Source organism: Anabas testudineus, chromosome 23, assembly GCF_900324465.2.
Source record: "Anabas testudineus chromosome 23, fAnaTes1.2, whole genome shotgun sequence".
NCBI lineage: Eukaryota > Metazoa > Chordata > Actinopteri > Anabantiformes > Anabantidae > Anabas > Anabas testudineus.
In genome coordinates, this window is record NC_046631.1 from 889,743 (window position 1) to 912,200 (window position 22,458).

Sequence of the window (22,458 nt, forward strand, 5' to 3'; positions counted from 1 at the left end):
GGACGGAGAACCGCACGGATCCGCCCAGGCACCTCGATGACGTCACGAAAGGACAAATGGATTTACCGCGAGGTCACTCGGTCTCTCCGAACAGCCGGCAGCAGGAAAGCGGAGCCGCCATCTTAAGACACAGAGAGAGACAGAGAGTAAGTCTTATTGTTCATTTATTAATAGTTCGCATGTGATATTACATGACAACGCATTTGTGGATGATGTATTTATGCGTAGCTATGTGTTAGCATTTTAACACGACCCTTTACATCTTCCTGATAGAGGACACCTTCCACCTTGGAGCGGTCACGTTAGCTTAGCACGTACTTTAGCATAGCATTTTTTCCCCCAAAGCTAACGCTCGATAAAGAAGGGAATGCCATTGTAATGTTTATGCTAACAGCTGTGTTTTTTTAGAACTGCAGTGTACCAGTGTCTAACGAATATCCAACAATCGGGGGGCAGTTAAATCACATTACGACCTAGTTTAGCTTACTCATTCAGGAAGCTACACATTAGAAATATGCTTAACATTCACGGTCATTCATGCAGCTTAGATCGTCAGCACGTGACATGGTATCCCTCAGTTCAGGTATGTGTGTGTGAGTCGGTGGTGGTGGATTGTGCAGCTAGTTAGCGGTTTTGCTAAATTTACTTGTTGCTCATCCCAGCGCAGCTCCGCCAGAAGGCAGGACACCGCCATGTATCCGACCTCTTTGACGCAGCTGGCCCGGGCTAACCCGTTCAGCGCTCCCCTGTTCACCCTTCAGAAAGTGGAGGAGCCACAGCAGAGCCTCCACGGACAGAGAACCCGTAGACTTGCGGCAGCCGCCGTTGCGGAAGGTAACCCGGCTATGGGGCTAGCGTTAGCTGCATTAGCTGCATTAGCCTAGCCTTGCGACCGATCCACTCGGTTGTCAGTTTTTGTTGTTGATATTAAGTTAATTCTGATGTGATGATAGCAATATGTGTCCATTAAAGTAGAAAGTGTAAGCACTGTATTTAGTCATCAAATGTACTAAAGGGTAATGAATAACGTGATTGGTGAAGCAGCAGCTAGGCCTTCGCTGCCGCCTGTGGAGGGCAAGGAAGGACAAAGTAGTGTTTTACATTTGAACTGCAGCAGAACTCTATTTGACGTGTCGCACTTGATTTCAGATGCCAGGTATAAAATTAAACTTAACCCATCAGTACATGTGGCTTATGATAATATATATGCTGCATTGTACGAACTGTACTTGAAAGAGACATGCTTTAATTATTCTAAAGCAGTAATATTGCTAAAGACGAGATATGTTTGCAGGGTGAATTATTGCCACTTACTACCCCTTGCCTATCAATCTTTGTTCTTGCGTGTATAGTTTGACTTTGTCCTAATAGGTCAAAAAAAGCTGCAGTCATTGTTTTTTGATTTTGAACTGGGTCAATTGTTTACTTGGTTTTCAGACTACAGCAAAATTAGACTGCTGTATGCTGCATAAGGGCACAGCCAATAAAATAAGCTGTGTCCAAGTGCACTCTATTTCTCTCGTTACTAGACAGAGAAAATGTCAGCTTAGTGTCAGACTCGAAGACGTTTTTTCTTCCTAAGCTATTGCCTGTGTTTCTTCAGAGGGAGACAGTTGTGAGTTTGGCTCTCAGAAGTATTTCGTCCTTTGTGGCTTTGGTGGGATTCTGAGCTGTGGCACCACACACACAGCAGTGGTTCCCCTCGATCTGGTCAAATGCAGAATGCAGGTCTGTCCCCATGGTTTGGTACCTTTTTCTTGACAAGCCTCATCCATCCATAACTGTTTTTTGTGCATTTTACATATGCATCAATTTGCATGAATATGGTGGAGATGGAATGGTCCTAATGTGGTTGTGAAGTTTTTTTTTTTTCCCCTCACGTAGTGATTCCTGTGATTTTTTATTTTTTGGCATGGTTCTGCACCAATGCTCTTACGTGTTTAATCATTTCTACTCACCGCACCTTACTCAGGCAACACTAGGTAAAGGTCAAGAGAGTCACACCTTCTAGAAAATATATCCTGAATATTGACCATGTTATTTGACCCCATCAGGTGTCAGAGTAAATACGGGACATATGAGATCTGACGATGCTTGTTTGTTCACACAATTACTAGATCGATCCTATGCTGGCAATACACACTGTCTAGTAAAAGTATAAGATTGATTTTATGGATAAAGTAAACAGTTATGTGATTTTAGTGATGGAATGAAAGTATGCCTTTAGTGTTGGTGAATCATGTTATTAAGGATAAGACTGGGAATACTGAATTGTCTTTTAATCGTAAATAAATGAGGGAATTGGTCCTTCAGATCCTTCTCATGTAGCATCTTTGTAGTGACTCCAGCATAGTTTTTTTTTTTTTTTTTTTTTTTTTTTTTTTTAAGCTACTTAATTAGTTACTCTTGGTATGCACAACTCTCAACACTGTATGCGGTCTTATTGGCTAAAGATATATTGTTGAATGGTTCTGTTTTCATATTTTTAAAACAGGCGCTGTGTCAGATATTCTAACTTGTAGCTGTAATCCTCCCACCCCTGGAAGCACTATAGTCTAGTGAATGTAAGGGTGAACTGTGTTGGAGCAGCAGTGACCTTACAAAAAGAATTCTCCACAGGCTGTGTGTTGCTGTTTACTATTTTGTACTACTTTGCCCATATCTTTCCTAAAGAAGGGAAGTCACCCACTGTAACAATGTGATTCACTGATATTTCTAATTGTTTGGACAACAGTTCGAGCGCTATGCCACAGACAAAGATAAATAAGGTCGAGCTTTTAGAGCCTAGACTTTGTAGACTCAGTTTATTGTTGGATTTAGTCTCTTTATGGGATTTAAAATGACACGTACAGTAAAATATATTGGTTGATTACAGATCTGTAGGACCATACAGATTTTTTTGTTAGTCAACTACATATTATGTAAATCTAACGCTGTTTAAATTAGTCTTCAAACACTACCAGGGTGTGTTTTGCCACCATGGCCCATTATTGTGAAATCACTGTAAAATGATTTTTTTTATTATTAATTTTTTTCTTATAAATAAACCTTGGTGTGTGATTCTAATGAATCTAATCAGCAGAGCCAATTATTATGGAAGAGTCCTCACTGAATTCCAGAAGTTCTGTAAAAACTGTAAAAAAAAAAAAAAAAAAAGAACTCCTGTGGTGATGGATCCTCCATTATATGGCTCTGCACAGTGTTGATTTTTTGTCCAATGTTGCATGTGACCCTGCATGTTGCATGTTGTGTGTGTCCCCTCCCTTCTATCACAGAGGGTGTGAGCTGCGATTTTGGCTCCACAAAGTACTATGCCCTGTGTGGGTTTGGGGGTATCCTGAGTTGCGGCATCACACATACAGCAGTGGTGCCTCTCGACCTTGTCAAGTGCCGTCTGCAGGTTTGTATGAAAGTTTGCATTGCAATGTGTAGCCAGCAGCTCCTCCTGCTCCTCGTAACTCAAAGTGACCATCACTATGGTCAATAGGTTCCAAATAAAATGATTCCATATAAGAAAACCTTATTCACTGATATACACAGACATGCAGACATGTGTGTTTGAGACAACACTGGACTGGTAAAGAAATAAAGACATTAAAATAGTGCCCAGTTGTCTTAATTTTAGTAAGTTGTAACCTAATTATCAAAGGTATTAATGAAAATTAAGACCTGAGCACAGAGCAGTTTAGAATTTATTTCAAGTAATTTTGTCCTGTTAATACAGAAATTACAGGAAAGAAAAGTGTTCATCAAATTAGCATTTTAGCCACTCAGTGTTGCATTTATCTGAATTAAAGAACTTTAGTTACAGTCACTACATGCCCATGAAATACCAGTGTGGATTCTTACTGTGATGTTTCTCCTCAGGTGAACCCAGATAAATATAAAAGCATTGGCAATGGCTTTGCTGTGACAGTGAGGGAAGATGGTGTCAGAGGCTTGGCAAAGGGCTGGGCGCCCACCTTTATTGGCTACTCCATGCAGGGACTCTGCAAGTTTGGCTTTTACGAAGTGTTCAAGATCCTCTACAGTGACCTGCTGGGAGAGGTGAGTCCACACATAGCTGTTGATTTGTTTGCTAAGTGTTTTGTTTTGTTTTTTTCCTTTGCCATGATGATTTATCTTGCTCAGGTGAATCAGTGGAATTAAGATGTCTCCATAGACATTAAAGGTCTTTAGTCTTTGTTGCATGTCTCATTTTTGAGTCTAACCAGAACACGTCTGCTTTTATGAATATTTCTTAAGTGGTGCTAAATGACATTGGGGAAACATTAATGTGTCTGTGGTCATAAATTGTTCTGACCATTTGCTGTGTGCTCTCACCCAACAGGAGAACACCTACCTGTGGAGGACATCACTGTACCTGGCTGCTTCAGCCAGTGCCGAGTTCTTTGCTGACATCGCTCTGGCTCCCATGGAGGCTGTCAAAGTTCGTATCCAAACCCAGCCAGGCTATGCCAACACCCTCAGACAGTGTGTCCCCAAGATGTATGCTGAGGAGGGGCTCTGGGCGTAAGTGAGCTACCTTTTGACAGTCTGTCAGACTTCAGCTCCATCAGCAGTCAGTTATTTATTAAGACTTCATATGTGTTTAAATTTGCGATGAGTAAAAAAATTAATTTGACAACACGCTCCTTAGATCCACCTCTGGAGGACTGTGCTCTGAGCAGAGCTCCTCAGCAGCTTTCTGGCTGTACAGTTGGAGGTGCTTGAGTCATTGGCGTGTGAGAACAGTCTACCTGTCCCCCAGTCCACCTGTATCACTGGCAACCCTGTCTTGTAAACACGGGTAGCTTCCAGTGCTGCTAGTCTGGGGGACGGACACACATTATGATGTTGCTGAACACAGCTGCAGAAATCTGAAGCTTCTATGTAGATGGGTACAGCACTTCGTTCGTTCGTTTTGTGATCTTATACCTCATTTCTTGTGAATCCAGTTTCTATAAGGGTGTGGTTCCCCTGTGGATGAGACAGATCCCCTACACCATGATGAAGTTTGCCTGCTTCGAGCGCACTGTGGAGATGCTCTACAAGTATGTTGTTCCCAAGCCCCGCAGCGAGTGCAGCAAAGCTGAGCAGCTGGTTGTAACCTTTGTGGCAGGTTACATTGGTAAGTAACACTTCAGCTGCATCTTACTGTGGACTGGTGGCTGAACCCATTGTCCAACTGTTGGCAACATAACCATGTTTTGCCACTTGTGTGACAGCAGCATGTATGATTGTTGTATTAATTGTCCCTTACTATTGACCTGGTATTGAAGTGTACCCAGCTGATCAGTCCAATTCTCTGATGTGGTGTTTGCTCTTTGTGCAGCTGGTGTGTTCTGTGCCATTGTCTCCCACCCTGCTGACTCTGTGGTGTCTGTACTGAACAAGGAGAAAGGCAGCACTGCTGTCCAGGTCCTCAAGAGACTTGGACCTAAAGGTGAGTGTAAATAGTAACAGTGTCATGTCAGGGTTTTGTACAACACGCTCCTTAGATCCACCTCTGGAGGACTGTGCTCTGAGCAGAGCTCCTCAGCAGCTTTCTGGCTGTACAGTTGGAGGTGCTTGAGTCATTGGCGTGTGAGAACAGTCTACCTGTCCCCCAGTCCACCTGTATCACTGGCAACCCTGTCTTGTAAACACGGGTAGCTTCCAGTGCTGCTAGTCTGGGGGACGGACAAGTATAAACCAGGGATGTCGTTGACATCACATGTAAAACAAAACAGTTTTAAAACACTAGATGTACGTTTGGTTTGAATATGGACTGAATACATTGGTGCACATCCATTCCAATATGAGACTACTGCCTATAGAATGATAATCACTTAAATGATGAACTTTAATGCTGCACTTCCCCTTTAAGGAAAAGTAAAGGTTATGCATTAAGAGAGGTAGTGAGGGTCTTTTGCCGTTGCCACACCTCAGAGTAGCTACTGTACTGAACTGATCCATTCTGTGAGTTCTATTAACCATGTGTTCTGCTGTCTCCTGTCCAGGTGTGTGGAAGGGTCTGTTTGCCCGTATCATCATGATTGGTACTCTGACCGCTCTGCAGTGGTTCATCTATGACTCTGTCAAGGTCTACTTCCGCCTGCCCCGCCCCCCTCCCCCTGAGATGCCAGAGTCCCTGAAGAAGAAGCTTGGCCTCACAGAATAAATTGTCCCCTTCTGCCCCTGTCACCAAAATGAATTCTCCAGCTAATACATCTGAAGCACCCCCCCATCCAGAACTTCCACAGCACACACAGCAGTTTTCTATATTTATGTTGTCAGCTTGTGCAGCTCTGCACCGAGCACAGAGTTGCTACTACTCATGTATATTTAAAAACAGAACAAATGAACAAGGAGAGGACTGTGGTCTACCAAGAGTCTGACACAAATATTCCTCCTTGTAGAAATGTCCATCTGATTTTATCGGTTCCTGTCATTAGAATCTGGAAATTCTAATAAAATGAAATTCCTCGGAAAAACACTTTGCATTTCATTTCTGTTCATGTTCCCTTGTGTTTGATTTGCTCATAGTGTTGGGAGATATGTCCAGGTAGTGTACAACTGTACCCAATAGAATGCCATAGAATTATTAGCCACTTATTTTAATTTAAATCTCATTACCACAGTGTACAAATACTGTTACAAGATAGTGAAAGTACTCAATGTAAAGTGATGCATTTCAGAAAAATGGTCTATACCCTAGTTTTAGTGTTCTAACAATATTCTGATGACCTAACCAGGAAACGGCTCTATATAAATAATCTTTCTGTAAAGTAACATGTTCATGTCAAATAATGTCACTAAATAAAGTTGATATACTTCAGGAATATACAGTACTAAATACACAGTCATTCTGGGAACATTGAATATCTTAACCTTATATCATATGATGTAAGTTGAAATGTGTTACTGGTCTCTGTACCGAACAGGATCCATCACGCGAGGTCTGACTTGAGTGTCTTTGGTTTTGGTTTGATAGCTGGTTATCACTGAGACACCCACTTGTTTCTAACAATAGAGTTCATATAGAAAACACCTCACTTGTTTAATCAGATATTTTTTTTGCAGGGTAGTAGAAGTTGGAACTTTACACAGTGCTTTGGAATATGGCGGCCTAACGTCTAGTATGTTCGTATTCGTAGCAATTATATCAAATTTCTTTAAACTGGAAATGGGTAATAAATTTATTTGGTAATGCGTCAGTGACTTAAATTTGTCCTTCCACCACTAGAGGGCGTCTTTACTCCACTGTTTCCCCTGTACCTCTCAGTTTGACTGGTCAGGCATGCAAAGATATACTATTGAAGTACTATGTAAGAACTGTGTTGCAAATTAAAGTTAAATTCATAAGTAAAACCGGCAAAATATATTTAGAAGTACTGCATACTCCTTTTAGTACACACGACTGCTGACCACTGTAATCAAAAGTTTTTACTGCTTGAGCTTTGTCAGGTATATAAACATTAATTACATTTAAGAACTTCACGTTTGATTTTAAAAAAGCAAAAACAAAAAAACAGTGCACCTTCAATATTTCCCTGTTTAATTTGTTAGAGGACTTGCATACTATTTAAGAACCGCTGGTCTAAATTCCACTGCTGCTGCTGATAAAGTATCATTTGTTGGTGTGTGTGTGTTAGGGATGGGGGCATATAAAATCCACCCAGCGTGTTTCCGAGCTAATGTGTGCGTGAAGTGGACCATGTTACATGTAGATAGAGGAAGGCGAGCAGATTTACGTGCTGCACAATGAGTTGTGCATCATCTAATGGGCCTGGGTCACAGTAAACCAGGCACACACACACACACACACACAGTCTGCAGATGTATTGATGCTGTCATTAGAATCCATTTGTTTGCTTATGAAACAGGCTGTTTGTGCACTGGCAAAAATGGTGTCCTCTATTGGGAAAAGGATCCATCTCAGTGCGGGTGTTTGTGCCTAACAGGGCCTGCTGACAAGGTGAGGTGGCAAGGGGTCATGGGAAATGGAGTCCATTTATGCGTTCTGTATTTGGGAGTTCATAATATCGCTGCTACCTCGTTCAATAAAACATCAGCAGCACAACACCACGAGAGATAAAAAGGTTCCCCGCTGCTCTGCTTAGCATATTTCCTGTTTCCAGGTTTCATTACCGCAGTCATTTCCACATTTATTCCTAACCTGTAAATATGCGTTGTTCAGTCATTTGGGCCATGTGGGCTTTGTCTCACTGGGCTCAGTTAGGTTTCAGCCTTTATTATCAGGTCTAACACAAACTGTTTCCTGCGCACTGTGCCAAGTCCAGACAGGCGGAGGGAGTTATGATGCACCAGTGACCCCCCACACCCCAGCTTTACAGCCTTTTCACCAGCATTCTTGCTTGCTTGCTTCCAGAGCTGAAGAAACAGTAAGCTCTATTACAGGGTGGGATGGTTATGATTATTAGCTGTGATGATTGAAATAAAATGTTACCCCACTTTGACCATTTCCAGCCAATATTTGTAATTATTGAGCCATGTTCAAATTACTAGGGTAAAGAGCTCATCTCATCCCACATTTACATATTTCTGATTTTACTCAGAAAAAAGATGCTGGATAATTGTAAAAGTAATATGGTTACATAAAATAGACTTGTTCCCACTGTGCCATTGTCATAAAGGTGGGAAAAAGATAATATATCAATATCATTAATGATGATGTTTTTAGGTCTGACAACACAGGTTTGTAGGAAACCTTAGCGAGTTGTTGATGCTCACCAGGCTAGAAAAGGCTGCAGAAGAGTTTCTAAAGATGGTGGACTTTAAGGTAGATCATGTGCAAACATGCAGCACCACTGCTACCCAGCCTGGGGCAATGAAAATGTTAGGTGTGGCAAATACCAAATTCTGCATTTCGGCATAAGAATCTTATCTCTGTAAAATGTGGTGGAAGCATCATGGCCTGGACCTGCTTTGCAGCTTCTGGCCCAGGGTGCCTTGCCAGCATTGACGAACCTATGAATTCTAAGTTGCACATGTGGATTCTACAGCAAAATGTGACATTTTACACAATTTAAACCGGGTTAAACAACAATATAATATAAAAACAGACAAAATATTAGCTAGCAATAAGCGCCTGACACACCTAGTATTGTGCTTAATTCTACTGTGGGGTAAATCTTATCTAATCTGTTATCTTCCCGGGGGAGACATGGTGATGCACATGTGATTATTATGCATCAAGCCATTGTCCTTGCAGCCTTGTGTTGAGATCTGGAGGTCGTTCTGAAACAGCATCTGGTCTTCCTGGTCACATGAACCAAAGGGGCCTGGCTTGGCTCTGTCTGAGGGTTGTGCAGTGGGAGGAATCAGCTCAACAACAGCGATCTCTGTGTGACAAAGTTGCAACTAGTGCCTTTTATTGTTATGCAAAATTTGATTTTTATGAAGCGATGAAGCAACAGCTGAGTGTGGTAAAAGGGAAGAGGAATGTATTTGTAAATCTCATAGGGGTTGACCAAGACTAAAGTGATACTAGCCTGACCTCTGGCCCTTGAAAAAAACGTTAATCTGTAGACACATGAAATCATGATGAAATCTAACACTACTGAAGTAGTTTGTTGATCCGAGGGTCAGGCTGTTAACTGTAGCGCAAACTATTAAAAGTAGATGACACAGCACATTTTATGACATGGCTGATGCTGATACGGTTATTTTATAGACCTCAGTAACAAACCTCTCTACAATAAGAGCACATAGAACTGACAGCTGGAGGAAAGGAGCTGCGGTGAAGGTAACAAACTCTGCAGACCAGTACCTCAAAAACTAATTAATGAACGTGTTATAGCTTGTTCAAGAATGTATAATGCCTAATTCAGTTTCTGTTTCTCTTTGTTGTGAGCTTTTTTAAGAGCTAACTGGCTCTTGTCCCTTGTCACAAGCACCTGGTTTTGTTGCCCCTCCATGTGGGAGACTGGGGTTCAAATGTCAGCGCATCTCCAGTAGGGGTCCTTAGACAAGACCTCCTTACGTTTACCCTGCCTTGGTCTTGTACCTTGCAAGTTGCTTTGAATAGGTGTCTGCTAAATTAATTTTTTATTTTTTTGGATTTGGTTTCAGGTATCCAGATGATATGGTTCTATTTGTTTCATCAGACTGTACCTCTCTAGTTGGGGGGTTTGAAGTTCAGTGTGAACAGTCGGGATGAGAGTCAGCACCCAGATCTGAGGCCACTGTTCTCCTTTGACAAACAGTCGATTGTTCTCTTCAGGTTCGAATGAGTAGCCCCCATAACTGGATGAGTTCAAGTATCTCAGAGTCTTCACAAGTTCTTCTCAAGTGGAGGTAAAATGGATCAGGAGATTAACAGCAGTGCGGTGTCAGCAGTAATTCAGGCTTTGTGCTGCGCTGGTGTGGTGAAGAGGGAACTGAGCTGGAAGGCAAACCTTTTGATTTACCAGTTCATCCACCTCCCAGTGCTTCGAGTAGTGACAGGAAGAATGAGTCTGTGAACACAAGCAGCCAACACGAGCTTGCTTTGGAAGGAGCCAGTTGGGGGGGGTTTAGGCATCTGACTAGGATGCTTCGCAAGAGACTTCCTATGCAGGGTTTCAGGCACACCCAACTAATGGGAAACCCAAGGATAGACAAAGAAACTGATGAAGAGATTATGTATCTCATCTTTCCTGTGAACACCTTGGTACTAAAGTAGTAGAATAGCCTGTGACATGGCAGCCATTTATGGTTGATGATGAGCATACAGAAATGCTAAATTTGGATTTAAAGAGTGACATCCTTCTCATAGTCCTTCATTACCCATTCATTTCTTACACTGCTTAGCTGCAACAAACCCCTAGTGACACTGGATACCCTGCGGACCTCATTATGTGGCTTACATTAAAAGTTTATTACATTTCCACTGGGACAATCTGGGCCCAGGTACTCTAGTGCTAGAGCAATAGAAACACTGCACAGGCTGCACTGAAAGGCTCAAGTAATCTACACAGATGTTGGTGAGCAGCAAAGTGAAAAAGGGTGTCAAAACAAATGTCCCTTCAGTAATACGTTGGGTTAATTGTAGAGGAATCTCCAGCAAGGACATTTAGAAATGAACAGGTCAAGCGAGTGATTCAAGCGAAACTGATGGTGCAATTAAAATGACATTTTGTGTTTCACATGTTAAGTGAGCGCCACAGTCACTGATGTGGCCTAACTTCACACCTGCAGCGCCAGTTACATAAGGTCACTTTGGTTATCTGGCAGCGGCATTGTTCCCCCCGTCCAGTGTCAGAAACACAATACATGCTTTTGTGCAGCCCCGCCGCTTCCGCTTTCTGATTGGTGGCTCCTGCTGTCTGGGAGACGCCGCGTCCTTATTGGTCAGAAGCTCTAAGGTTGCCCCTCCAGACGAGCAGGCTGACCTTGCAGAGCGAGTGTAGGCTGCATATTTACAGTAATAACCGACTGAGCGCAGCATGTCGAGCCCACTGACACTGCACACATGCACCAGTTCACCTCCTATTATAAAATCTTGCATGTGGCTTTGTTTTGTTATAGTCAGCAGCCAGTCACGCTGTGGACATTCACAGTGCTGGTGACCTTGCAGGAAAAGTGCACACAGAAGGTCACTGGAAGTGGCTGAATGGGTGTTAGCAAATATAAGAAAAACTACAATGTGTGCTTTAAATGTTTTTATAGTTAATAATAAGTCATCCATATGTACAGGTTAGTGTAACCAACTGAAATGTAAAAGCAACAGACTAAAGCCTCCTCTGACCAGTCAAGTCGTAGTTAGTGTACATGTCCTTCGGCACTTTTATTGTTGTATTGTATTTTTATGTGAAGAATGAGAATGGGACAGACCTGTAATTATAACGCCTCCGTGCACAGCTGTCACCAGCGCAGAGACATAATAAAACATAATCATCAATGAGGTGCTGGGCTGGACTAACATACCCTGACTGAACACAGACATGGTGACAGACACTGACTATCTCATTCTGGTTAGTGGAGCATGAGCAGAGAGTTGTTATTTCCCCAAGGTCAAGAAGAAACAAATTGGAACAAAGCTAAAGTCATGACATGCTCCTTCGCAATGTGTGTACAGTGACTTAAGTAAGAACTTTTATGTGTTGCATAATTTAGATTTAGACACATTTTCGCAAATGCTAATTTGAAGAAATGAAATGTCCCTTTTACAAAAGTATTCAGATCTTTGATTCAGCCCCTTCTGGCAGCAGCTCCAGTTCTGCAGCCTCTTGGTCTCTTTAGTCAGCACTGAGACAAACATTTTAAACACAGTATTTTACTATGTGAAACTTCTTTCCATGTCAGTTTGCATGGGAGGGAGAGTGAGGCTGCTTTGCAAGGGGAGATGTATTATATAACATGTATCTGTTAGCCCAGCCCTCCTCTGTCACTCACTCACACACACACAGTCAAACAATGTCTCTTCACTGTAGCTGCACTGGGCACCTTTAAGGGATCAACACCCCTCGTCTCATTGGATGAAGAAAGACTCATGACTGTATTCTGCATGCATCCTTTTGGGTAGCATTCTGTGTCACCAGCATCATCACCATCATACATTAAGTGTCCTGCTGAGCATCGTTTGTGAGCGAAGAAAGCACATGTAGCAAATGACTGGTGTAATTCTTTAGCCTTAGTGATGTGTGAGGCAGAACTGAAGGCGGAAGAAAAGCAGAGGCTGAGCAGATCTGCACGTTGCATCCCTCTTGCATCTCAGACTTCCGCTTTGTCTTTGTGAGCTAGCGATCACTGTGCCCATAAAACCCTGTTTGTCCTTAAACATTGCTGATGTGCACAAAGCCCAGACGTATCTGATGGATATTTGCTATGTAATGGCTCACCTAACCTTCTCAATCAAGACAGGGGAAAGTAAACTTCCTTTAACTGTCACAGGAACGGATGTGGCTGAGGATGACGTCATGTACACGTGTAGACATACATGGTTATGATCCACAACAGAACACTATGATAAATGAACAAGGAACTCTCAGAGTGAATACAGTACTGTTTATACAAAGGGCTCACACCCATCCAGAATATCTCGTCTGTGACTATTAGCTCAGTCACAGAGCTAATATCACCCTGCACATGGTGTTAAGCAACATCAAAAGCAGTAAATGAACCCTGATCCATTCATGTAATACAGTAATATGTAGGTCACATCATATCACCAGGCAAAAAACACATGGATCTACAGGCTGGACAAAGTGCACCATTCATTCTAGATAGATATTGTGTACACTAGAGTAACACAGCCACTGAAGCATTCTGAATACTTTACCAATTGACAGATCCGCCTTGGTAAAGGCAGCTGGATGTGAGATCAAAACGTACCAGAGATATACAGAGACATATCATGTGATAGATCAACTATGGCAAATGCTTGAAAACTGAGAAAATATTGCATATTAATACATATTAAGAGGTATTATCAGCAATATGTAGGCAGAAGTATACAAGCAAGATGGCTTCTATCATTGTTGGCACTATACTATACATTTTAATACTGGAATATTTTTACTGATCATGAGCACTTTGCAAGGAAAGGTCCAGGTTGTTGAAATTGTACGCTTTTGATTTGAAATTGTGGACATTTTTTGCACAGAGGAATATGATCAGGATGTAAACACATCACTTGACTCCTATAGAGAGGTGGGCTGAATGGACCCCCCCCGTGGCTCGGGGCCTGCTCACCCCCTCTCCAGATGATGGAGCTCCGCCGCTGTTGCGCAGCAGCGCTCCCTACATCGCGGCGCAGCCTGATCACTTCCTCCTCCTCCTCCGCCTCCGCCTGCTGCCCCTCTCCTTCCTCTCTTCTCGCTGTCAGCCACTGGACGCCGCACAGTATCCTCACAGAGCTCACAGCGACTGTCAGCCTGCACAAGCGCCTGGAAAACGTAAGTGTGTGTTTTTTTGTGCTTTGCAGACACAAAAGCGGAACAGTGACGAAGAAGTCTGTTTGCACGCCGACAAGCGTTTCGCCTTATCTCGACCTGCGCGCAACCTCATTTTAGCCCGACAGTCGCCCTCAGGGATGCTTCAGCTGACCCCCAACGCTTCCCCTAAACAATTCCAGTTTGGCTTTACTTGTTCTGGAGAGGTGCTGTCGTAAGGGGTGGGGGGGGGGATGCCTCCAACATCACACCACACCACAGTTCGTGGTCGTGGCACTGAAACGCGTGCTGAAGCTCTCGGCAGCAATGGATGCTGGCGGTACAAGTGGCAACTGTAGGAATCCATTAGCAATGTGCGTCTTCAGAGTTTGAAACGACATTAAAGGGAAGTTGCAGAAACGCTTGAGTCACTTTGGAAAGCCTGTACAAAAGCAATTGAGTAACGCACATAGGAGTTTTTATTGTGATTATTATTATTCATATTTTAATTTTAACTGCGTGCGGGGTTTTGGCGAATTCAGCCTCTCTTACAGTTCACGCAGCTACTGTAAGTTAAGCTAGCTCAAGCATGCTAGGCTAAAGCCTGGTTATTTTATCGCACATTATCCACTTTAACGCCGACATATCTAAATTTATCACCACATATCACCGTATCTATCTGCACTTGAACTTGACTTTGACGGCAGTTTATGCATTTGTGTCCATTTTTTTTTTTTGTCGTGCAGACAGGAAGTAAGGTAACCAAAGCATTCGCACTGAAACTCATTTAGTCGTCGAAATCTGGATGTTAAAGGTTAACGAAGCTGCATTCGTCTTTATTTACATACTCGAACCATCCCCGTCCAACTAAGTGAGGACAGTCTTGTCCCCGTGTCCTAGCATCACTCATGTCAAGGGCGACGTTAGGCCCAGGCTGTTGCGTAACCTCACATTTACAACAGCCACAGGAAAGAGAGGAAGTGGATTTCTGCAGGCTCAAATGGAGGCAGTGTGCAGTTCAGCAGAGACCTGTTGTCTCCCAAATAAGTGCCAGCTGACCAAGCCAAAAGGCGTGTCCCTTTATGGACACTAACCACGTCCCAGCGGCTGGCTGTTTGCAAGTGTCTATTTTGACCTTGATCTGAGCAGATAAGTTGATGGCAGCCTGTGCCAGCAGGGTACATGTTACAGCACAGCCAGAGCGCACAGGACTTTGTTCTTTCCGTGCGCTGATAACTGAGGTCAGTGGTGCCCAAACACAGAACCGGGCCCCCCTCAATGTTCTGTGCTGGGATCCCTGCGTGTCCTCACCTGGTTTATTTCATTTACTTTCTCGTTTCACCCTACTTAAACTGCTGTGTTTCCATTCCTGTTGTATTTTTATAGGGGCTTATGAAGGTGTAATGATGTATGTAAAAACTAGTATGAAGTACCTTTCAGCATAGTGTCATTAAACATTCTTGTTAACAGCTTTCCCCATTTGTCCTGCTATTGTTAGTGTGAATGTGACCTTGTCATATGATCTCTGCCTGCTGCTATGTAGGAATAGAGTGGGGAATTACAGCTGTATGATCAAACACTGTGTGGTTAATTTATTGACACCTCCTAACACTTACATGAATAATTAGCTCACTGTGTCCACTACAGACATTGTTGTAGTTTTTCATTTGATTTTGATTCAGAAAAGGAGTTCATAGTAGAGGCGTTTTTTTGAGTGTCATAACACAGGCAGAACCGGTAGTTGGCTGTTAGGGTTACGAGCCTTGCAGCTGTACTTGCTACTTACAAGCCGCAACACTCAGCACCTTCATCTGCCAACAGTTAGACAGGATGTAGGTCTTAACCTATGCCTTATTCACAGCCACCCTCAATCAGGTTAATTAATATCATGACTTTCATTTTTTCCTGTCATTCTTTTTCCTGACGAAAAATCTTGATGTGAAGTGAACCACATGCCCAAATTCCAATGACATGACATGGGGACAGTGTGTTTGTGACAATATCCTACTCACCATGACGTGTTCTCTCTGTGTCTCCGTGCAGCTGCCATCATGTCAGTAGTAGAGAAGCTTTTGACCCCTGTGGCCAGTTGTGCTGCTGCGCAGCCTAGGAACAAGGTGACTGTGGTCGGGGTGGGACAGGTCGGCATGGCCTGTGCCATCAGCATCCTGCTGCGGGTAAGATTATAAATGATATATATAATAAATATGTCAACAACAACAATATTCCTCTAACAATATCCAAGTGTCAGATATATGGCTATAATGTATATTTGATATATATTTCAAAATAATATTAAATAATAAAAACACAGCTATTTTTATCAGTTAGACCTATAGTGGAGTCAAACACAAACCAATGCTGAGTCAGTGCTAACTGCCAACTAACTATAGAAGGCATCCATCCATTATCCTCACCAGCTTATCTCTCAGAGGCCTGCAAGGGGCTGTAACTAAAGTTTAAATTACACAAGAGGTGGGTACACCCTGGAAATGTTGCCAGTCTTTTTCAGGGCTGACACACAGACAAGCTTTCACCCTCATATTCACACTGAGTTAGAATCATTTTGTGATGATTCACTTGGGGCTTTAAATGCTCAAAAAGTCCACATTATTAGCGTATAGAATGATCCTCTTGTAGTCACGTCTTTCTCCTCCTCCTCTGGGCAGGACCTGTGTGATGAGCTGGCTATGGTAGATGTGATGGAGGATCGTCTGAAAGGAGAGATGATGGACCTGCAGCATGGCAGCCTGTTCCTCAAGTGCCCCAAGATCATCGCTGACAAAGGTCAGGACTTGCTGGAGAGACCTCACTACCTCTGAATGCATTTATCTCAGTCTTACAGCTTGTGGTCTGGTTGAGTCTGGCTCTCAGATCACACACTCTGTCTTGTCTATATAATATATATACATATATAATACACATATAATATCTCCCACTGTTAAATGTCTTACTCAGACAGACACACAAAGCACAAATGATAATAAAGTTTTCCCTCTTCCCAGACTATGCAGTCACAGCCAACTCACGCCTGGTTGTGGTGACAGCGGGCGTTCGCCAGCAGGAGGGTGAGAGCCGACTCAACCTGGTGCAGAGGAACGTCAACGTTTTTAAGTCCATCATTCCCCAGATCGTCAAGTACAGCCCCGACTGCATTCTGGTTGTGGTGTCCAACCCTGGTGAATACACTGATATGCACTTCAACATAATTTTGTGTGTTCACATCTGTGTGAGTGTTTATGTGCACTACACATCAATAACCCCTGGGTGTAACATGCTCTCCATAGTTGATGTGCTGACCTACGTCACCTGGAAGCTGAGTGGTCTGCCCAAGCACCGCGTCATCGGTAGCGGAACCAACCTGGATTCGGCCCGTTTCCGTCACTTGATGGCCGAACACCTCGGCATCCATGCCAGTTCCTTTAATGGCTGGGTGCTGGGCGAGCATGGAGACACCAGCGGTGGGTGCACACAGAGAACACTCATTTAAGAATCAAATCAATATTTGTATGATGTACATTGGTAGGGCACCACTTAGGCCAGTTTTCTTTTGCAGCACAGAGAGCATAGAGGGAGTTGTACAAGGGAAGCAGACAGAATACCATAATGAACTGTGTGTTTGTTTGTTTCTTAATCCAGTGCCTGTGTGGAGTGGTACCAATGTGGCAGGAGTCAACCTGCAGAAGCTTAATCCTGAGATTGGGACTGACGCTGATAAGGAAAAGTTGAAGGGTGTACACAAGGCTGTGGTGGACAGGTAACTAGAGAGCATGAAGTATAGGCAGAAAACTCAACAGCAGGGTAAGCGTGAGGAGGTCTTGTCTAAGAACCCCTACTGGAGGTAGAGCACAGCTGAGATTTCCTCTCACATGGAAGGGCAGCAATCTGACCACTACACTATCCAGGTGTTAGATTAAACCTGGTTTTAATCTAACTTTGTAAAGAAGAATCTTTTATTACAATTGATGTCAATGTAGTGGAGCATTTAGCAGCTAGAGAGAGACATGTCAAATGTGTATTCATCCCCCAAAGCTGCTTAAATCAGCTCAAAACCAGTAAGCAGTAAAGTTATTACTGGCTTTGTCATCAGAACCAGGATTTGTTTCCTAAGAAGATCAAAGTCAAACACTGGTGGCTTTGTAAACTACTTTCACAGCTCAACTTAACTCTGCTAATATGCGGTAGCTGGTGTTAATTGTATGGAAATTTAAGCAGTTGACATGCGAGTAGGGTAGGTAGGTTAGTTAACTAGACCCAGACCACAAACTGGATCCTGTTGTGGCTGTTACTTAGTTAAACAGGTATAACGTGAACTCGGCTCATGACTGCCATCATGCACATGAGCATGACTGTGTCAGTAATTAACTTGAGCACAACACTGAGTGACTGTGTTAGTCGAGGCCAGGAGTGATTAAAGATTCAGTTCATGTGGTCCCTGTGGGAATGTGACCTCCAACCCTGACAATAATGTGTTCAGTAATGCAGGCTTCATTAGAGCTCAGGCTGAGAAGCATTAAGAGCAGAAAGTTGGTAATTAACAACTGCCACAGTCATTGTGAAAGGAACAAGGAACAATATACAAAGATCTTTTAGCATTATGTCTATAAAGTATGATGTGGGTTTTCACATATGTAGGTTTTATATGTATAGGTCACTTTGTCCATGTGTTTCAGTGCCTATGAGGTGATCAAGCTGAAGGGCTACACTAACTGGGCCATTGGCATGAGTGTGGCTGACCTGACTGAAAGCATCGTCAAGAACCTGAGCCGAGTTCACCCCGTCTCCACCATGGTCAAGGTGAGACACACATAAACACACATGCATATGGGTTTTATTTGTTTTGAACACAGGTCCCCTGAAAAACACATTATCTACGCTCTGTACTGTTCTTAAAAACCTCACACGCAGTGTTAGTGTCTACTGGAGCTGTATCTTGACACTGTATAGGTGCTTTGGTTTCAGATTCAGTCCACTCCAAATTTGAATCCTGTGTCTGTGTCAAATGGTTTGTTTGTCAATCGACTAGCTGTGTCTCTGATAGTGACATGTCCAGTTAGTTTGTTTAGATACAGACCCACACACAAAATGTAGCTAGTCCTGTTCGGCAACGAGGCCAGCTCTGTCTAAAGTTCAGCAAAACACCAACCAGTCCAAATTACAAGTTTACATGTTTAATTTGTCAAACTGCCAAGTTGTGTATGTAGAAACAGCAGCAACAGCTGGGTGCAATGACTGTCCACAGTGATTTCCTAACCCCTGTGTGTGCGTCTTTTCCTCAGGACATGCACGGCATCGGTAACGAGGTCTTCCTGTCTCTGCCCTGCGTGCTTAATGGCAACGGTGTGAGCAATGTCATCAATGTGACCCTGACAAACGACGAGGTGGCCCAGCTGAAGAAGAGCGCCGACACCCTGTGGGGCATCCAGAAGGACCTCAAGGACCTCTGAATGCACCCTAACACATAATGCACACAAATGATGCAGAGAAGCTTGTCGACACACACACACACCCTGCTTTTGTAACTTTCCTCTTTCTTAGTCTGTGTCCCCCTCATTTGAAAACAGCAATAGCAGTGTTTTTATAGTGACAATTTTAGTTGGACATGTTGATTAGTTACTGTCATTCACCTGACACCTTGAAATCTAAAACACTGGTATGTTCTTTTAGAAACCAGCTGGTAGGCTGACGTTGCTTTGTTACTGTGTTTGTGTTACTGGATTTGTTATGGATTGATTTTTTAGCTGCTGACCAGGATCTAACAACCATGGAAAAACCAAAACTGTCGCACTCACTGCACTAGGTCGTTCTGTTAGTTTGGCATTGAGAGAAAGACCCTAAAAATCTAAAATGACACTGTTTACCTCCTGTCTTTGTCCAAACGTGGTCCTTTACTGCACACATCAGTCAGCACTGCTGAGTATGTATTGTTAGAAGAGGGAGATGGAGGAGTGTAGACGGCCAGCTCATGTTGTCTGTTCTTTTTTGATCAGTCGTGCCTGTCTGAGCTTGTGTTGCTACAGGTATCTCAATAAACTCACAGACTTCCCCAAGGCTGCTCTGTTCTGTGTCATGTTCCATTGTGTTAATAATCTTACTTTAAAGGATATTTATCATTTTATCTGTACTGTTACGTACGACCATCTTTCCTCTAATTCTTTGACGTTTCTAATCAGATGCTAATTCAGCTCCTGTCGGCAGGTTTTACAGTTATAAATAAAGGATAAAGGATACTAGTCAGTGTAATAAACCCATCAGGCTCAAACTGTACAAACACACATGTAATGATTAAAAAACTGTTGTGATGATCTCTGGTTAGAGCGGAGGCGTTCCCTGCTGTCGGGAGCTGTGTCTCTGAAGGCACAACACAACCTGTTCTGATGTTTGCTCTGTGACAACCATATTTTGTTTATGCCCCAGTTCCAGGCTGGCACCAGCCAGCTGTGGCTTCACTTGTATGATGAAACGGAGAGGTAACACTGATTAACTGAAGACGCGTTAATCAGTAACTAATCACAAACACTTTAATACACGAAGTCGTGATCCTGCATGGATCTGTGCTTTATTCAGTCCTGTATTAGTTGCGTTTTGCACAATTCACTAAGTGAGCTTTGCATAGATTCAGCCTGGAAGTTGTTCCATCTACCACCTTGAAGGAGAGGAACCCTAACCCTAGCCACTTAATGCTGTTCAACCAGCTGTGGGTTTGAACCTGCTGGACAGCAGCAGCTTTACTGCGTGGTGTTTGCATGTTGTCCCTCTGCTCACGTAGGTTTCCTCTGGTCACTCTGGTTTGCTCCCATAGTCCAAAGACATTAAATGTTTGTGTGGCCCAGTGACCCAAAATCCTCCAATGGATAAGCAGGTGTGCATGACATCATAAGTCTTCACTGAAGTCTTTTTTTGGTTAGAATCATGCATTCATTAGAGCTCATCATCATTTCAATTCAGTCACACATGAGGCTGAATCCCCTCGGCCTCCAGCAGACATATCGTTCATCGGTTTACACTAGCTCACCACCTCCGTACGCCTGCACCTCCCAGTTCATTTAAATCTCCCATTTACTTTGGGACCACAGTAATCAACTGAGCTGTAGGAACTGTAATTTGTAAGGTGATGTGATGTAAATCTGGTTTAGCTGTCTGTAGGGTGGTGTAAAAAGATACTGCAGCGCCACCCGGTGGTTGGAATCATGGCGGCCCTTCCCTTCAAAATAAAAGTCAATTGAACTAATTAAAATAGCTTAAAAAAAAGTAGTGGTGGAAGATGGTTAGGGTTAGACAACTTTAAATAAACCTGAGTAGTTTGGGAAGTTTCGATTTTATGATTATACTGTGTTTTTTATTATTAATTTGTATAATGGAATTAAAATCACCATATAAAAAAATGTAACGGATAAAAAGTACAATACTTGCTCTGAACTCCAGTATAGAAAATACTATGTAATGCAAATATTCCAAAACTTTACTTAAGTATAGGCTTATATAGTACTATTGCGATAATAATGAGAAAACATGGCATCAAATGCTCTTATTTTGAAAGTATCCATTAAGTTCACATGAATTTCACAGTAAAGGTACAAAAGTTTTATTCCAGGAAACATGAGATTATGTGAAATCAAACACACATGAGAGACACAAGTCCTCAGTGGAAATCTCGTCTGTTCAGGTGGGCACCTCCAGTTCTCGCGGGAGCATCGCGACAGGTGCGAACTTCTTTGTCCGGGCTCTTTTCACGGCTCTCCTGTAAATGTAGCCGTCGTAGCGTTTCCCGAAGCGGAGGCCGAACGGGTTGAAGTTGAACTTACTCCTGCGGTCGTTGCACAGCAGCTGCCGCTGGTCGTCGTTCTCCCTCAGGGAGAAGCACAGGTTGGGGTCCTCGGCCAGGAGCAGGTCCCCTGCGGATCTTCTCCTGGGCGCAGAGAAGAGTGATCCTGAGGAGACGGCACACAACGACTGGAATCTCTCCACACTTCACATTTGTAACAACTTGTTTTTTTATTTAATTTGAAAAAGAAACTAAACTAAAATAAAAAACACTTAAATCAATACAAAGGAAAAAGTTTCAACTAGACAGCAGCAATGCTGCTAAATAATAAACATATAGTAAATAAACATAAATCAATAAATATCTGTCAGAAATGAATATTCAGCTCACCTGTTGCCCGTGCCCTCGCTGCAGAGTCGGACCCCGGCAGCGCGGCTCCCACACTGCCTCCACCCTGACCAACAAGCAGCGCGCACACCACGACCAGTGCCACCAGTGTCATTTTTGGACCTTGTGCGTTAAAGTGCGCGGGATGTTCGTGTGCTCTGCAGGCACTGACGCCCTCGCTCCATTCCCACTCGTTTTATATTTCCACCAGGTGACCTCTTCACCCCCCCCACCCCCCCCACCCCACCCGCCCAGCTCGCAGCCTATCGCGTCTCGCCTGCTTCTGCGCGCTGCAAATTGCGGAGCTGTCGGCGCTCCCAGGTGCTGAAATGCATCATGCATCAGCTCTTCTCGGAATTGTTGACAGCTCACTTTGCAGCAGCAAATTATTCAGCCAGCACATGATAAAAAGTTACAGCAGATAGTGACTTTTTATTTTTATATTATTTAGTGACGTAAACAAAGCGG

The 22,458-nt window shown here is 43.2% G+C and overlaps 3 protein-coding genes and 2 non-coding genes across 7 annotated transcripts; 4 read left to right on the top strand and 1 right to left on the bottom strand.

The window, feature by feature from the left end:
- The first annotated feature begins 19 nt into the window (after positions 1-19).
- Positions 20-6,457, top strand: slc25a3a (solute carrier family 25 member 3a). 3 transcript variants are annotated; one of them, XM_026361009.1, is made up of 8 exons: positions 20-146; positions 663-834; positions 1,604-1,728; positions 3,868-4,047; positions 4,331-4,512; positions 4,938-5,110; positions 5,315-5,425; positions 5,982-6,457. In XM_026361009.1, exons 1-8 carry the CDS (start codon positions 57-59, stop codon positions 6,140-6,142), a joined length of 1,194 nt encoding a protein of 397 aa, XP_026216794.1. In that variant the 5' UTR covers positions 20-56; the 3' UTR covers positions 6,143-6,457. The 3 variants fall into 3 exon arrangements, with proteins under 3 accessions (XP_026216794.1, XP_026216793.1, XP_026216795.1); XM_026361008.1 differs by lacking the exon at positions 1,604-1,728 and adding an exon at positions 3,276-3,400; XM_026361010.1 differs by lacking the exon at positions 1,604-1,728 and adding an exon at positions 3,276-3,400 and having other exon boundaries at positions 61-146; positions 668-834.
- LOC113164998 lies at positions 4,626-4,826 on the top strand. Its single transcript, XR_003299100.1, has one exon. It is a non-coding gene; the product is annotated as a small nucleolar RNA SNORA53 (small nucleolar RNA).
- Positions 5,467-5,667, top strand: LOC113164999. Its single transcript, XR_003299101.1, has one exon. It is a non-coding gene; the product is annotated as a small nucleolar RNA SNORA53 (small nucleolar RNA).
- Positions 6,458-13,716: 7,259 nt separating the features above from the next.
- ldhba (lactate dehydrogenase Ba) lies at positions 13,717-19,889 on the top strand. Its single transcript, XM_026361012.1, has 8 exons — positions 13,717-13,862; positions 15,882-16,015; positions 16,508-16,625; positions 16,844-17,017; positions 17,126-17,299; positions 17,478-17,595; positions 18,512-18,635; positions 19,118-19,889. The coding sequence occupies exons 2-8, from the start codon at positions 15,890-15,892 to the stop codon at positions 19,283-19,285; spliced, it is 1,002 nt and encodes a 333-aa protein (XP_026216797.1). The 5' UTR covers positions 13,717-13,862; positions 15,882-15,889; the 3' UTR covers positions 19,286-19,889.
- Positions 19,890-21,407: 1,518 nt separating this feature from the next.
- kiss2 (kisspeptin 2) lies at positions 21,408-22,152 on the bottom strand. Its single transcript, XM_033325861.1, has 2 exons — positions 21,994-22,152; positions 21,408-21,769 (listed from the first exon to the last, which is right to left on the bottom strand). Exons 1-2 carry the CDS (start codon positions 22,103-22,105, stop codon positions 21,501-21,503), a joined length of 381 nt encoding a protein of 126 aa, XP_033181752.1. The 5' UTR covers positions 22,106-22,152; the 3' UTR covers positions 21,408-21,500.
- Between the last annotated feature and the right edge of the window lie 306 nt (positions 22,153-22,458).